This window comes from Lepus europaeus, chromosome 2 (genome assembly GCF_033115175.1).
Source record: "Lepus europaeus isolate LE1 chromosome 2, mLepTim1.pri, whole genome shotgun sequence".
Lineage (NCBI taxonomy): Eukaryota > Metazoa > Chordata > Mammalia > Lagomorpha > Leporidae > Lepus > Lepus europaeus.
In genome coordinates, this window is record NC_084828.1 from 157,284,944 (window position 1) to 157,303,272 (window position 18,329).

Sequence of the window (18,329 nt, forward strand, 5' to 3'; positions counted from 1 at the left end):
AAAGTAAATGTTATGTTTTATATTTTTTTCTTTCTTTTTTTTTTTTTTTTGACAGGCAGAGTGGACAGTGAGAGAGAGACAGAGAGAAACGTCTTCCTTTTGCCGTTGGTTCACCCTCCAATGGCCGCCGCGGTAGGTGCGCTGCAGCCCGCGCAGCACGCTGATCCGAAGGCAGGAGCAAGGTGCTTCTCCTGGTCTCCCATGGGGTGCAGGACCCAAGCACTTGAGCCATCCTCCACTGCACTCCCTGGCCACAGCAGAGAGCTGGCCTGGAAGAGGGGCAACCGAGACAGGAATGGTGCCCCGACCGGGACTAGAACCCGGTGTGCCGGCGCCGCAAGGCGGAGGATTAGCCTAGTGAGCTGCGGTGCCGGCCTATGTTTTATATTTTAAAGGTGTTTGCTATGGTCTGAATGTTTGTGTCATTCAAAATTCCTACACTGAAACTTAATAGCTAATGTGATGGCATCTGGAGGTGGGGTCTTTGGAATGTCATGAGGACAAAGGACCCATGAATGGGATTAGTGCCCATATAAAAGAAGACCCAGAGAGCTCCCCTGCCCCTTCCACATGCAAGGATCAAGCTAGCAGATCCCATCTGTGAACCAGACACCGAATTTGCCATGCCTTGATCTTGCACTTTCCAACATGGACAACTATGAAAAATACATTTATTTGGTTTCTAAGATGCACAGTTTATGAAATTGTTATTGCAGCCCAAATGGACTAAAATAGTGTATTTTATATCTGCTGAGACAAGAACCCAAAAAAGTACACAAAACCTACAGAAGATACTTGTATTTATTAAAAAAATCAAAGATATTCATGAGACAGATATTAGAGTAAATTTTCAAAAATTAACAGTTAAAATTCCTCCCATTCTCTCACTTATATAGTTTATACTTTCACAAGAATGTCAGCACTTGAAAGAACACTATTGAGCGGCAAGATGGCGGAATAGGAAGGGAGCACACTATTAGTCCGTGGGAGAAACAGGTTAATAAAAGTGGAGATACTGCAGGGCCAAGGAAGAGTAGGGGAAGAAACAGCAGAGGAAACTTCTGGAACTAGTGATTCACAGTGGACCTGCGTGGAGAGCGTGGGAGCCCAAGTTCGGGACACCAGCGGCAGACTCAACACACCAGCGCTGGAACGCGAGGTGAGCCAAACCTCCATAGCCCAAGACACCAGCGGGCAAGCGGAAAGAGGAGACTAGAGGGAACGAGGCTTGAAACTCCGTGGGGAAAAGTTCACCAGGCTAACTAGAAGAGAGAGAGGAAAAAAAAAAGTGACCAATACGGACACGAGTTTCTCTCTCTCTGCTCACCCCTCAAAGGCTAGCAAGACAAAGAGCAGGTGCCATTTTGGACATACGTCATAAGCAGGGCAACCTCAGGTCTGCAACGGCCCTGAGCCTAGCAGAAAAACCTGACTCTGGGGGGAGGGGTGAAATAACAGGAGATTAGCATCTAACTTGGCAACCCAGTGGGAGACTGCAGGAGAATTGGAGCCCACACTGAGGGCAGCACAGATTCCCTGTGTGGTCCTTGGCAAAGAGCTTCCAATCTCTGGCTCCTGTGGGTATATCATTTGCCTGCTAACTACCTCCAATTACATTCAGCTGTGCAGAATTACTTCCCTTTTGAATAAAAAAAAAAAAAAGAGAGAGAGATTTACCACGCCTAACCTGGGAGTGTCATCTTTGACACACCCTCAACCCTGAGGAACCAAACACAGCTCTCAGGCCACACTTATCTCAAGCCTCTAAGGCTCCACCGAAAGCAGACAGTCCACTTAATATAGAGCCACAGTGTAACAAGAAAAAACACCACAGTGAAGAAACCAAATATCTCCAACATGCCAAACAACAAACGCAAAAACCGAGGTAACAAGAACAAGGAAGACACTATGATGCCCCCAAATGAAAAAGACACCCCAATTCAAGATTATAAAGATGATGAGATAGAAGAAATGCAAGAAGCGGATCTCAAAAAATTGATAAGAACATTAAGAAGTTCTCAAAAACAAATTCTTGAACTGTGAAATCCTTAATGGACAAGATAGAAAATCTCTCTCGTGAAAATGAAATATTAAGGAGGAATCAAAATGAAATGAAACAACTAGTGGAACAAGAAACTGTGATAGTGACGAGAAATCATAATGAAATGAAGAATTCAATAGATCAAATGACAAACACATTAGAGAGCCTTAAAAACAGAATGGGCGAAGCAGAAGAGAGACTATCAGACTTAGAAGACAGAGAACAGGAAAGGAAACAGGCAAACCAAAGAAAAGAAGAAGAAATTAGAAATCTAAAAAATATTGTCGGGAATCTACAGGATACTATTAAAAAACCCAACATTCGGGTTCTAGGAGTTCCTGAAGGCATGGAGAGGGAGAAAGGATTAGAAGGCATTTTCAGTGACATACTAGCAGAAAATTTCCCAGGTTTGGAGAAGGACAGAGGCATCCTAGTACAGGAAGCTTATAGAACCCCTAATAAACATGACCAAAAGAGATCCTCACCACGACATGTTGTAATCAAACTCACCACAGTGAAACATAAAGAAAAGATTCTAAAATGTGCAAGAGAGAATCGTCAGATTACTCTCAGAGGATCTCCAATTAGACTCACAGCAGACTTCTCATCAGAAACCCTACAAGCTAGAAGGGAATGGCGAGACATAGCCCAGGTACTAAGAGAGAAAAACTGCCAGCCCAGAATATTATATTCTGCAAAGCTCTCATTTGTGAATGAAGGTGAAATTAAGACTTTTCATAGCAAACAGAAACTGAAAGAATTTGTTGCCACTCGTCCTGCCCTGCAAAAGATGCTTAAAGATGTGTTACACACAGAAACACAGAAACATGGTCACCAATATGAAAGAAGGTAAAGGAAGGAAACCTCACAGCAAAAGATCACAGGAAGCTCAATTTCTCTTTGACATAGAATTAAACTCTGATGCTCTGTTAAAGCAATGTGTTAAAGTAATCTATTATGTTCTCTTGATGTCTGTTAAATTCTAATTGTTCAAAAATAGCTGAATTTTTATTAAGAGCTAAGGGTTATTTAAATATGTGCTTATTTTCAAAGATTTGAATAATCACTGTGTAACCATGGTCAAATTTGTTCTACATTATGTCATGATTTTAAGGAATCTTAGTTCAACCAGATATTTTGGATTTTGAGCCTTCTTGGCATTCTTAACAGGCATTCAAAAAATCAAAGTTTCAAACAATCTGGACTCTAAAATTTCCAGTAAATCTTGGACTTTGGTTTTCCCAGTTTGGGCCCAACTGAAAAAATCGAAGGACCTATGTCTCTCATCTTATAGAGACACCAACTAATCAGGCTATTTGGATTATATTAGAAGTACTGTCAAGACGTGATGTGGTACCAAACTTTAAGTTTCTATAATGGAAAATGCTATTAATACAAATGTTTGAGAATTAAAAAGTCTAATTCTCTTGTGTTACTAGACATGATAGTTATATTAATGAGAAAGCCCCAGAGGCCTAAAGGGTTAAATACTTGTAAAATCCTACAGGTACTTTCAAAAATACTGTGAAGTAAGCAAGTGCCTCTTGTTGGTTGATGAGTTTATAATTTTAAACATGGCGACTTAAAGTCTTTTGTCATCCACAGTTATATATGATTTGCTGCTCACAAAACTAAAGCGTTGTTGGTTCTGTGTTTAGCTGTCCTCCTATAGGTTCCTATGGACTTTTTCCAGCCACTTTTATTGCATTCAGTACTTTGGGATGGCTCTGTAAACAGATGAAGCCAATAATGTATTAACAGTACCAACTGAGAGAAAGTATGGTTAACTGAGGTTACTAAAAACAAAAAGCAATTCAAATCAATTGGCAATCTACAAAAAGAGTTAAAGATTTTAAAAGCTATTATTAAAATCGCTATATTGGTCTACTATGCTATGTTATATGTGTGTACATATTGTATGTCCACATGGGAAAATTTTATTAAGAGTTTTATTTTAAATGGCTTATCGATAAGATTGTCCATAAATTTAAGCTGCTAAAATCAATCAAAGATACATTTTAATTTGTGTGACCTGAATCTGTGTATCATATGTTTTAAACTTGTTGGTAGAAAGAAACTAAAAACATTTTAGATGGTTGTGCTTATGTTTACTGGTGAAACAAACTACACCATGTTAGATATTTAAGAGGTGTTTTCAAATACATGATTCTTAAAATTTATAGAAGGCATTGGACCTTCTGGTAAATGTTTTCTTAAGTTGTTATCTAATGGTTGAAACTGTTTTCTAACTATTCATGTGATATTGCTATTGTCAGCAAGCAATCTAGGACTTGCTCCCTCATTTCTCTATTCTAAGCCCAACTTGTTCTTTCATTTCTCTATTCTCTTCAAGGTAGGTAACTAATTCTATTATGAAGGAATCTGTAGGACGCACAATTTAATCTTTAGACCTTATAAAAGAGATGGCTAACATTTTTCTGCAATAGCATAGCCAAAATAAGAACTTAAATAATAATCTCATAGCTAGATTCTCTTCGCCATCAGCGAAGTATACAGTAAGTAGAAAAAACCTCCCTTTCAGACCAAAGGGAAAGAAAGTTTTAAAGTGAGAATATAATTTTCCTCATGGGCATTGTCTACCTTAGAAAAACTACTACAGAACATGCCTGTGACTATAGACTTGTAGTTCAGGCCACTGAAGATTAGAGATGGGATCCGGGCACTCCCTTGACTTGCATCCTCTGGTCTGCTTGAACACAAACCAGGAGGAAAAGAAAGCTCGGCATCAGAAGCAATGGGTGGCAGGCCTATTAATGGCTGATCTGTACAGTGATCTGCCCTCAAGGAGACCCAACAGGCCAGTGCACTGCAGTGGCTTTCAATGTGGTAAGCCTGGGCTTCAGCAGAAGTCAGCTTGTGAAGAGCCCTGGCAGCTCTGCCAAGAGTTGGATCACTGGAAATGGACCTGCCCTGGAGTCGAAGGATGCCCAGGTCAGAGCCACAGATTTTATTGGCTCTAAACTGAAAAGCCCTTCACTCAGCCCAACTTCCAAAGTGACCACTGCAGCTGAGGGGATCGTCAAGTAGGGTCAGCAACATTGTAGGCAGAACTGTAAATTTCTTGTTAGAGATGCCCCCTGCCTTTACCTGGCCAGCTCTCCTCCCAGGCCAGCCAAGTAATGAAAGTCAACAGAGTGCCTTCCCCTAGGAGGTTCACACCTCCCTTAGGATATACCTCATGTGAAGAGATAGATATGTCTGGGCCTCTTAACTTACAAGGCCTAAAGCCCACCAGATTATTATCAAGCCCCTTCTATCAGGTTCTATTTGCCTCTCAATCAGAAAACTTAATTGTAGCTTAGACAGCACCTTTCTTAGCTCCTCTAATAATGACTCTGTCCTTTGTTCTAGACCCTGTCTAGCACACTTGGGCCTCATTCCTTTGTAATCATAACCTCTACTCTACCACCAATGGCTCTACTCCCAACCTGTGTGTACTGATGGTCCTCTTCCCCACTTAATGCTGTATAATTGTTCAAACCTGGTAAATGCCACTCTTAGGATCATTGGTTACTATCCTCACTCTGTCTTTTATGACCTTGTCTAAATATGATCAGAGTCGGCAAACTTGGAAGGCTTCCATAGCCTTGGCAACTCATGACGACAGCCTAGGATGGTTACTGGCGCCATAAACTAGAGTGTCAATTTGTTGGGTCAACAACAGGAGCCACTGTGCACTTGCTCCTCATGTGGGATCTCTGTCCTTAATGTGCTGTACATTTTGATTTAATGCTATAGCTAGTACTCAAACAGTATGTTTCACTTTGTGTTTCTATGTGGGTGCAAACTGTTGAAATCTTTATACTAAATTGATCTTCTGTATATAAAGAGAATTGAAAATGAATCTTGATGCAAATGGAAGGGGAGAGGGGGCGGGAGAGGGGAGGGTTGCGGGTGGGAGGGAAGTTATGGGAGGGGGAAGCCATTGTAATCCATAAGCTGTACACTGGAAATTTATATTCATTAAATAAAAGTTAAAAAAAAAAAGAAAGAACACTATTGATTATATTAAATCAATGATAGCTTTCAAGGAATCATTTTTCCACTTTGAGTTCAGTTTCACTTTAACAGTCAATAAGTCAGTTAACATGAACATATCTTTTTATATGTATAGCAAATGAGAGTTATGAAATCATAATATTAGAAATTTTGAAGGTCCCTAAAAATGATGTGATTCAATCTCTTATGTCTTGAGATACTCTTTGTTACATCAGTAATAATTATGTTCCCTGCTTTTGTAAGCAAAGTGAGAGAGAGGAATCACCTCTAACTGTGGTTGCATGTTACTAATCACTTAAATTCCCATTTGGGATGATATCCAGGAATTTAGGGCACCAATGAGCTGTGTTCTGTCCAGAATCAGACATTCCACATATCCTGGGTTGTTGAGTTTTTGAAAGTCTTCTAAGTCAGTTATTTGATTTTGTTTTTATTTTCATCAAAATATATCTGGTGTATCTTTCATTTTCTTTAATGTTTTGGGGAGAAGATTCTTGTAAGTGGAAAGGTGGTTTCATATTCACACTACAACAATTTTACATTCATTGCTTACTTTTAAAGATATATTCCAGATAACATGAAGATAACATTCATCCAATCACTCAAGTGTGTATATTTAAAATCACAGTGTGAGTAAAATGCTCACATTTTTCATCAAATACTAAAGATCTATCTTCATTAAAGTCAATGAGACCTAGGTTTTCAATGGGTTTTCTTAGTTTTTAGCTTCATGAACTTTGGTTACAAACCATAAGCCTCCAAGCTAAAGGTTCTTTATTTATAAAAGAGAGATAATAATACTGCTTTAATAGGGTTTTTGTGAGGCCTATAAAGGCACACCCGTGGAAGATGGCTCACAGGTTTCCCCACATGCTTTCTCCCAGAGTTGTACAGCCTTTGCTTACACGGGCTTTCTACCCAACAACTAAATGGGCCCCCTAAGAGGTAGTTCTGGTCATATGCTGCTTGCTGCTCAGTGGATGACTACTTCTAGACAGTTTCAGGAGAAATAAATGAACATTTATCTCAGTGGGACCACTGTTTTAGAGGATTCTTTGTTACAGGTTAGCCTGGTTAGCCTGTATTCTGATAAAATGAATGTGCTCTATCTTAATACACACATTCAATACAGTCAGATTTCAAAGATTACCCAGTCATTCTTGAGAAAGGCATGCAACTGTGGACCAAAGAGCTGCTTCTTGGCCATAGATTGCACATAATTATTCGTCTTCAAAGAAATATACTCTAATCTAGAGCAACTGCTTTACTTTTCTAATCTGTAAGCCTTTAGTTTACTAAAAAAAAAAAAAACCAAAAAACCAAAAAACCAATCTGGTTCATTTTATATTTGCTAGTCTCAGTTTAAGAAAAAGCACTTAGTTCTGCATCATATCACAATAAAGCAATTATTTACAGATTTAAATTAATATTATGAAAACAAATGAGAGTAGCATACAGATTTAACTGGTCCAGGCACAGTGTAGGGGAAAAAATACACTATAAACAAATTCAAACTCAAAATATACACCAGTTGCATGTATCGTTTTACACGGTAGGCACAGCAAACAAAATGAGTATATAAACAAGAAAACGATACCATCTTACAACAGCACCATGAAAAAGTTTCAGCTAAGAGTTTGCCAAGAGTACTATCCTGAGATATTTCAAGACCAGTTTGTCACATTTATGCAGTGCCATGCAGAAGTAAACATGTTCTCACAACTGCTTTTGTTTGGAGAGAGACTGATGTGAGATGACTGATGCTTGGTTTGCAGCTATTTTGTACTGTTCTTGTCCAGAACCTTGTGGTGGGACAGGGAGTGGTGTTTCCGGAGTCGTACCCAGTAACACTTCCTGAAGGGCACTGTCAATTTTAACCATTGTGAAAAGTTTCACAAACTGAATTTGCTCAATGATTTGCCAGGTGATGCTCTGCAGTGTGGACAGGAGCAGCAGCTGTTCTCCAAACCTCCCTGGAGAGTCTTACTGCCAATGGTTGGGATAGTCCTCCAAGCTGATGAGCACTTGGAAACACATGTTCTTAATGCTTACTTGGTCACTCAGCCATTTGGCATCTGGGTCAAAAAACACAGTTACCTTCAAACAAGCATACTGGTTGTCATCAATCTGGATTTCTTGAAATGGTGGAACTAGTTCATCTAGGACCCGCCTGGCCACAGGGCTGATCCTAACTTTGCAGCTGCTGCGGTGAATTATGTAGTTGTTTACCAAATGCAAAAATATATTTACACATCATGGATCTCTTTGTAGCTCCAAGCAGTAAGCGTTCCCCTGCGTGAGTTCTCAACAGCGCCCACCTGATTATCCAGTGGTAACTCACAGAAGCCCTTCCACCAGAACTAAGAGTTGCTGCTTCACAGACTCACGGACATCACCAGTACTCGCAATTTTCTATGTCAGTGCTAGCCTCTGGTCTTGAGACTGAGATCTGGCAAGAAGGAACTGCAGCTTGTTCCAGGGTGTTAAGGGAGGGAAAGTTGCTGCCGCCCAATGTACTTCTACCGGTGCTTATTCTATCGCGTTCGTTTTGCACAGCTTCTTTTTTCATTCCTGCTCTAAAACATTTTCTTAATCGACAGATGTACAGTGATTCCTTTTGTCCTCATCAACAACGATTGCCCACTGAACCTGTAGGAATAAACGTGACTCGCCTATGCGGCGTCTGAAGTAGCCCTTGCACCCATCACAGTTTGATGCCCTGTAGTGTTTTCCCGTTGCTCTGTCTCCAGGTTTAGCACAGAAACAGTTGACGCCATCGACTGTGGTATTCATACTTGTGGTCTCTGGCGCAGAACTATCTGCGCGGAGCCACCCTGGAGCTGCGCTGTCCCAGTCAGCCACCGCATTGCCCAGCACCAGGTCCCCAACCAACCCTGCACATCTTCGCAGTTTTGAATCTGATAGGTACAACCTCCCTAGATTACAATCTTCAAGTAAAAAAAAAGACTGAGTCACAAGAGTGAAAAGTACTTTAACTCAGAATTTAGGTTAATGAAACACATATATCTGCAATTCACTGAGGCCTGGAAAAGAGAGTTATGTAACAGAAAGAGGGAGAAATGTTCTCAGACTTTACCAATTAGATGAATCAGGTAAATCCATATACTCATTAGGCTAAAATATTTCCTGATTGATAGTCATGGCAAGTCCATTAGAAATGGCAAGTGCTCTCTTTCTAGGATAGACCACATCTTATACCACAAATCAAGTCTCAGCAAATTTAAGACTTAAATCATACCACCTATCTTCTAGGCCCATAAAGTAATGAAACCAGAAATAAGCAACAAGAATGACAGAACACCCATAAATACTTGGAAATTAAATAACATTTTACTAATAATCAATGGGTCATTGAAGAAATTAAAAAGGAAATCAAAAACTTTCTTGAAATAAATAAAAATGAAAACACAACATATCAAAACCTGTGGGATACAGCAAAAGCAGTATTAAGAGGAAAGTTTATAGCATTAAGTGCTTACATTATTTTTATTTATTTATTTATTTATTTTTTAACTTTTATTTATTTATTTATTTTTGACAGGCAGAGTGGACAGTGGGAGAGAGAGACAGAGAGGAAGGTCTTCCTTTTCCTTTGGTTCACCCCCCAGTGACCGCTGCAGCTGGTGCACTGCGGCCGGTCCGAAGGCAGGAGCCAGGTGCTTCTCCTGGTCTCCCATGTGGTGCAGGGCCCAAGGACTTGGGCCATCCTCCACTGCACTCCCGGGCCACAGCAGAGAGCTGGACAGGAAGAGGGGCAACCAGGACAGAATCCGGCGCCCCGACCGGGACTAGAACCCAGTGTGCCAGCGCTGCAGGCAGAGGATTAGCCTATTGAGCAGCGGCAGTGGCTAAGTACTTACATTAAAAAAAAAAAAAAAGTCTCAAGTTAAAGATCTAATGACATATCTTGAAGACAGAAAAACAAGAACAAAACAAAACCCAAATAAGCAGGAGGTGAGAAATAATAAGGATCAGAGCAGAAATAAAGGCAATTAAAACTAAAAAAATACAAAAGATCAACAAGCAAAAAGTTGTGGGTTTTTTTTGAGAAGTAAAATACATAAACTAGCCAGACTAACAAAGAAAAAAGAGGAAAAAATTACATAGATAAGATTAAAAACCAGACATTACAACCAACACCACTAAAATAAAAAAGACCCTAAGAAACACTATGAAGAACTATATGCTAATACACTGGAAAACCTGGAACAAAGGGATAAATTCCTGGATTCATATAACCTATCAAGATTAAATCAAGATTTAGACAACCTAAACAGACCCACACCAAGCAATGAGATTGAAGCAGTAATCAAAAGTCTTCCATCAAGGAAAAGTCCACAACCTGATGGCTTTGCTACTGAATTTTGCAAAACATTCGAAGAGGAAGTAACTCCCAATACTCTTCAAACTATGTGAAAATATTGAACAGGATGGAGTTCTGCCAACTCTTTTTATGAGAACATCGTTACTTTGATACCAAAACCAAAGAAAGACATGGCACAAAAACCACAGACCTACATCCTTAGTGAACACAGATGCGAAGATTCTCAGTAAGATACTAACAAATCGAAACCAAAAGCACATCAAAAAGATCATACATCACGATCAAGTGGGATTTATCCTAGAAATGCAAGGGTCATTTCACATCCACAAATCAATAAACATCACAAGCCAATAGAGTAAGGAACAAAAACCATATGGTCATCTCAATAAATGTAGAGAAAGCATTTGGTAAGATTTAATACCCCTTCATGATAAAAACCCTCCACAAATTAGGTATAGAAGGAATATTCTTCAAAATTATAACAAAGCAGCAACCAATACCATACTGAATGGGGAAAAGCTGAAAGCATTTCGCTTCAGATATAGAACAAGACAAGGATGTCCACTTTCACCACTCTTACTCAATATAGCATTGGAAGTTTCACAAAGAGCAGTTAGGGAGGAGAAAGAAACAAAAGGCATCAAAATTGGAAAGAGGAAGTCAAATTATCCATGTTTGCAAAAATGGCATCATGTTGTACATGGGAAATCCTAAGCACTCCACCAAAAAGCTGTTAGAACTGGAAAACCAATTCAGTGAAACTGCATGTTACAAAACAAACATACAAAAAACAGGAGCTGTTTTGTATGCTAATCATTATTTTTATGAATAAAAATTTGTGTTTAAAAAATCTTGCTGGATTGGATGAATTATTACATCTGTCTTTGGAAATCCTTGTTCTAAAAATATTCAGTAACTAACAGCAGTCATCCTTGCATAGAAACTATTTTGAGTGTTCAACATATTTTTTAAAATATTACTTTTGCCTATGAATTTTTCTTTGTGTAAATTTACCAGCCTCCTAGTTCTCATTGAATCACAGGAACTACAATTATGCTTTAATGTTAGGAGTATACTCTTGTCTAGAGATGATGAATTTTCTAGGAGCAGTCAGTGGTTGCTGACTGAACACCACCTTCTACCCAGCTTTCGACAGTTCAGACTGACAACCAGTGAGAAAAAGATAAAAATTTAAATAAAAAATCACAAAATTAGTGAATAGGAGCTGACTTCACAGATCGCTCATTCATAACTGTTACTCCCAACAGTGCAATTAAGACTCTATTATTGGAGCTGGCGCTGCGATGTAGGCTAAGCCTCCGCCTCCAGCACTGGCAGCACATATGGGCACTGCTCCATTACCCATCCAGCTCCCTGCTAATGTGCCTGGGAAAGCAGCAGAAGATGGTCCTTGGGCCCCTGAACGCATGCGGGAGACCCAGAGGAAGCTCCTGCCTCCTGGCTTCTCTTCTACTGCTTTCCCAGGCAATAGCAGAGAGCTGGATCAGAAGAGGAGCTTGAACCAGTGCCCATACGGGATTCCAGTGCTGCAGGCAGAGGCTTAGCCTCAAATGTTTTTTCAAGTCTGCCTGCAATGCAAACTTTGTTGTGAGTATTCCAATACCTGTATTTCCGAGAAAACCCTCAAATAAATTTTCTTATTTAAGTCCTCATGGCTTCTTACCCTTTTCACTGTTGTGTCCCAATCCTCTAAGGGTTCTCTTCTACCCATTCATGTTTTCATTTTCATCTCAATGTTTTCAAAGCAATTAATTTTATATTTTTTCATATAATTCAATTACTTTCATTAAGACAAAAACAATAAAATGTCATTAAAACCTCAAAACACCATTGCTCACTGAACAAAAGGGTTACAACTTTATATTGTTACAAAAACATGATATTTGATCTTAGAGTCTTGTCCTTGCCTCCTGCCAAGCAGTTAACTGTTCTAGAAAACTAGTTCAGAGAAACACTTTGTCTTGAGAGTTGTACTCCTAAAAATATGGGGAGAGAAGACAGTAATAAAAAGGACAAGTCATAGCTTTTAGAAAACTCAAATCTGTCAACCTGAGAGCCTCTGGTTCTACTGCAATGCAAAGGGGATATGGGTCTATGAAATAGATGGCATTTTATTCGGCTTTAAAGATAGTTTTCATCATTTTGTGGAAGCTTAGTTTAAAGGTAGAATTCATCTGAAAACATACAATGATTGGGCTGGAATCCTTAGTCTCCTATCCTATATGAGTTTGTTGTTGCTGTTATTTTGCTTTGTTTTGTTCTTTTTTTTTTTTTTTTCCTCCCTGGGTACAAGTCTCCCTGGATAGGAAAGCACAATCCTTCCTTAGTTCCCACCACTTTCTTGGTTTTAGCACATGTGTGTAACTTTAGAGGCTTTACTATGTCTTCTGCTTTTCTGGAATGTTTTTCTAGCTCCAGCCTGGAAAGTGTGCCTCCATTTTAGTACCATTTCCCTTTTAAGTTCTAACATGTTTATTTTATATAGGTTCCCTTCCACAATTGCTACAGTTTGAATATTTATCCCTCTAAACACAACAATTTAGTCCCTGCAGTCTTAAGTTAATGGTTTAAGAGAGTAGGAACAATTATGATATTTAGATATGGGGTCTTTGGAAAATGATCAGATTGAATTAGGTCATTAGGTCAGAGTCCCCATGATTGCCTCTTCCTAGTGCTTTATAAGAAACAGACACACAGATAAAGACACCCACATGTGCTCCCTGTCTCTTAGCATATGATGCTGGGTATATTACCCTGGGACTCTGCAAACAAGAATGCCATCACCAAAGGCTGAATCCATGGGACCTGCCTGATCTTGGTCTGTGAACCTCCAAAATCTTGAGCCAAAATAAAACTTTTTTTTCTTTATAAAGTTAGTCTAACTTGAGTATTTCACTGTAATGATGAAAGATTGGCTAGTACAACCACTCAAATATCTGTTCTCATTCAACTTGTAAAAGGACAAAGCCTTTGTGACTACAACCCTTCATTTTCTAGTAGTTAAGTTGAGGAATGGAGGTATGTGTTCAGCACTCATTTATGTAATAAAGACAACACACATGTGAGATTCTTTACTAATCCAATTAGCAGATCTATCCAACATGTATATATACAAGGGGATTTCAAAAAATCATGGAAAACTGTAGTTAGATAATTTTATTTAAAAAATTTTTGAATTTCATGGATTTTTTTCTAATAGGTTTTTCTCATTAACTTTTTGAAAACCCATAGTATGCATGATTTCAGAAAAATTTGTGGGAGTGGGGGTTTAGCTGTTACAGTATCTGCATGCTATATCTGGGTACCTGGGCTTGATACCCAGCTCTGGCTCCTGACTCCAGCTTCATGAGAATGCAGAGCCTGGGAGGCAGCCGTGAAGGCTCAAGTAATGGAATCCCTGTCACCCACTTGGGACACTTGGATTGAGTTCCTGCCATAGCAGCTCTGGTCATTGCTGGCATCTGGGGAGTAAACCAGTAGATGAGTTCTCCCTCTCTCTGTATCTCTCCCTCTGATTCTCAAATGAAAAAAAAATGCATTGATCCTTTGATTAACTGATCTTTTAATTTTGTTCCCATGAACTTTTTGAAGTTTCCTCATATACTTTTAATGACATGCAACTTTAATGTAACAAGAATCTTTGCATTTTAAGAAAGGATCAGAATAACCCAAAGAGCCATTGTGGATAAAAATGTCTAGGAGTAGAAAATTTAGAAGACAAGCAAAAATATTACTACATACCTTTATGTCACTCATCTCTTTTTGTTCTCCCTATCTGCTATTTTCTTTGCATTAAAAGGATATTTTCATTTCCCCATAGTTACTGTGGCTCTGAGGACCTCATCTGTGCCCCAATATTGGGGAGCAGAAGTTACACTCACCTGCTTCTTTATCATTTGTTACCCTAAAGCCACCAAAATAAAGCGGTCAGTCTTCATTTGTTAGAGAAGAAAAAAATGTTTTTCTTGTAAAATTCTGCATCTGAATTAATAAAACAGTATAATCCACACTTACTCTGGATACCAAAGACATACATACCAGGTATTTATTTTTTTCCCCCTTTAGTGTATGGTGAAACAAACTTGGATATATCAGGAAACCAGAAGAGTAACGGAAGATTCAGTCATTCAACAGACATTTGACTCAAGAACTGCACCATGCAGGAATACAAAGATGACACATGCACTCAGCCACAGGAAGCACACAGGGTTCTCAGGGAGAGGGCACAATGCATCCACAAATAATAGCTGGGTGAAGAACATACACAGTGCCTTGGGATTTCAAAGAGATTCGCACAGGAAGCATCGCATCAGATCCTTGGAGGAATCTGTGCATGTCCAATGGCTACAACTCTGTGTAAAAGCACTGTTTAATTTGTTTTACTAGTTCGTTTTATATTTTCATCAATCATGGGCAGAAGAGTGACTTCAGGCTTATATATATTATCATCACTTTTGAAAAGACATTTCCTCACCTTTGCCATTTGTATGAGCTAGGAAACAACCAACCCAACTCACACTAACCCTCCTTTTCCAGAAAGTGATTCATTAAAAGTGCATCTAGGAATCATACAGAACTTCTTCTACATGAATTTTGAGGACCAGTGATCTTATTTATAAAGAGCAGCTTAGGGAAACCCCATGGGATTCCTGTGTTGTGAATAAGAAAGTTGTTTGCAGGAGCTCTCTCAAGGGGCCACTCAGAGACAATTATTTCACTGTGAAGACTCTGTTAAGAAGAATAATTGGTATCATTAACACTTACCTGTGTATGCAGAGAGAAGGTTAGCCAGCCATAACAAGGCCTGGATCACACAGCCACTACTTGAAACAATGCAATGGTTGGAGTTTGTGAGAAGAAAGCCTGTCAGTAATAACGCCTTTACTGGGAGCTTCCTGATTTAGTTGGCATACTTTGCTGTGTAGTCACAGGTGCATCAAATTCACCATGCAGTTATCAGCTAAGGGACTTGCATACAAAATGCAAACAATGCACACTGAACAGGGTATGTCTCAAAAAGGCTTATGGGGACATGACTTCAAATACTTTTATGTCTAATATGTTCCTGTACAGCAGCCACAGGACTCTCAAAATTCAAAAAACTTGAATGTAACTCTTGAGTGTCTTTACCTCTCAAGAGCATTGGGAAAATGACGGGAAACAATTACCATTTTACAAAAGAAAATATGGTTCAAGCGTGAATCAATGTGGCTGGGATATGAATAAACAGGAGATTAGACAAAGGAAGAAACCCCCAAACACAATGAGGACCAACAACAAAGATCATTGCTTAACCTGTTTTGTCAGAGCTGGTGTTGATGGTATTGGTAGTGATGGAGGTGAAGGTAGTCTTTGCGCTGTCCTTGGCAGTTACTGATTTCTGCTTATTTTTCATGGCTTCCAGTGCTTTGAGCTTCTTGGCATGTTTCGTGCCTTTGTAGTGGGCCGCAGCCTGGCTCTACAAAGGAGAACAAAATGAACCATGCAATCAGGCTCATTTCTAAACTGGCATTCTCTGTATTGCTGCAAATACAGATTCCCTTTCAATAAAAGGTACCATTCAAGCTAATTCTGGCTTGGCCAAGCAGTGGGGTTCTGTTTAGAATGATGCTAGAAAGCAATGGGACTCAAGTTCAAAAATCTTAGGACAGAAGGAAGAAACATCCCATTGCTTCTCTTAAGAGAAATGTAGCTGACCACTAACACATCAACAACATTTTCTCTGTGGAGTGGGAAAAAAGTTAAGAATTTACACCTGTTTTGCTTTTGTTCTGATATAGAAGATGCTAGGCTCCCATAGATTGAGAAGAGTCCTAGAAAAGAGAGCCTCTCACTCCATGGCTCACAAAGTGGGTTTTCTCTTTCTGCAATGTGTGTGATTAATAGAGTCCCCAACAGTTGTCTACAAGGGAAGATTCACACATAACAAGGCAAGTGGGCACCCCGGAGTCTCAGATTGAAGCCTGCAAGTTCAAAAGCAAATGTACTGCCTAAGTCTAAATGGAGTTCATGGAAGCTGGGCGATTTTCCGATTCTTTCTTTCTCCCTGCTTCCTACAGAGGGTAGTCTGAGGAATTCAAGGTAGTGTCATTCTTTCAACATACGTGTTTTTCACACCTGGTCCCTTGTCAGGAGGTGCCAGTGTGTTCTGACTACCGACTGGGGCTGAAGCAATTTGTTTGCCTGTGCCTTCTGAGATTCTTTTTTATTTTTACTTTTGACAGTGATACACGTTTCCCCAAGGTTATGTTTTCATTGCTTTTTGTGGGAGACAGGTGGTATTGGGGAGACACATTAACTCAGATAGATAACTACCTTTAAATAAATGAATATTTATTAATGTTTATTAGGTGAGGAGCCTTTGCTGCAAGTAAGTGGGATGAGGGTGGTTAGGGAGATTCTTAGATCAGGAGGTTTTTCTAGGTCAAAACCTTTAAAAATGTCATTTCACAGAAAAGAAATCTTAAGGGAGAACTATTTCTGGTAGTCACCCATCACTTCTCATTGCTTATTTAAACTAAATGTTCCATTTTGCCTTAAAAACAGTAGTCACATTGCCTTTTTCATTATAGCAACCGTGGTAGGTAGGGCATTGCAGTATATATTTTAATAAATAAATAACCCACACCTTCATCTGCATCATTCTGACAAGACAGCCTTAGATAACTAGGTACCCTTATTGAAAGAACACTGGACAAAGAAATTATATATTAGAAACAGTTTGAACAGACTGTTCACAATCATGCATCAGTTACAAATTTTCCAACAACACATAACATTAAAAGACAGAGTATGAGCCAAAAAAGGAAGTTAAGACATGCTATAGTTAATTGAGGAACCAGTGATAGATTTGATTGGTTGGATTCTAAATAGGGAATGCCACTTTGATGGATAGAGTTGTAGCTCATTTTTTTCTTCCTAATTCTCCTTCAAGATACTAAAGTCCTTCGACCATATATTTTAGGAGCAATATAATCTATTCAGTTAGATACATATGATAGCTGGTTATCATCTTTAGGCAATTTGCTTCACAAATTCTCTTATAACAAAGTTCTTTTCTTCTCTGCCCAGTACCCCTTCCCCCGTGGTAGAAATAAATATTTTACACACAATATATATTAAAAGATTAAGTCAAGATTAATAATGTTATCTCCATTTATACTTCCAAAATATACATTTTAAAGGCTCTTAGAAAAGCTACATTCTCAGTGACATTTCAAATTAAACAAGATTTTGTCTTAACATATCACCAGACCAGATGAATGTCACTATTTTTGAAAGTAAGGCACTTATTCCAAAAGAATTCCCAGAAGTTAAGAGAGCACATACACCAACAAACAAAACCAAAGACCTGTCTGCACAGGTACAGATAAACCAATGCTCTCTAGCAAGTGAAATATTTGCAGGAGTTATAGGAAGAAGGGTATGACAAAATGACCATTCACTAGTGCGATCCCGATTGAAACTCCTGGTATCTTAAAATGGAAAAGCAAAATAAAACAAAACAAAAAAACCCTACCAAAATGCATACTCACTTGTTCTTTGGATAACAGTTCCAAAGCATTCTGATAATAGCTATTTTAATTATAAATTATCTGATTTTCCGAAACAGGCAATTAAACCTCACCAAAATTTGGGGAAAAATATCAAATGATGAGAATCTCCAAAGTGATACATGGAGAACGAGAGGTATAGAATCTAGGGAAATAGAGTACTGGGGAGATGGCTGCAGAAGACATCCATGTAAGTATGCTTATGTAATGTGTGTGTTTTGGGGTCAAGGTAGGAGTGCAAGTTGTAGATCTAATGTGGATCATAATTCTTGCACATATTTAAAATTTCCTTCACAACTGACTTTATTTAATGGTTGTAGAATTTATTGGACTTCTCTAGAGTCGTCCT

General features: G+C 39.0%; 1 protein-coding gene and 1 pseudogene across 2 annotated transcripts in view; both read right to left on the reverse strand.

The window, feature by feature from the left end:
• Positions 1-18,329, reverse strand: part of ZNF385D (zinc finger protein 385D) — a 371,759-nt gene that overhangs the window by 88,087 nt on the left and 265,343 nt on the right. For both annotated transcript variants that reach the window (XM_062179219.1, XM_062179226.1), the window contains exon 4: positions 15,723-15,885. In XM_062179219.1, the coding sequence (XP_062035203.1) occupies positions 15,723-15,885 (163 nt within the window). The remainder of the gene's footprint in view (positions 1-15,722; positions 15,886-18,329) is intronic.
• On the reverse strand, positions 7,778-18,019 carry LOC133749869 (hepatocyte nuclear factor 4-gamma-like; annotated as a pseudogene).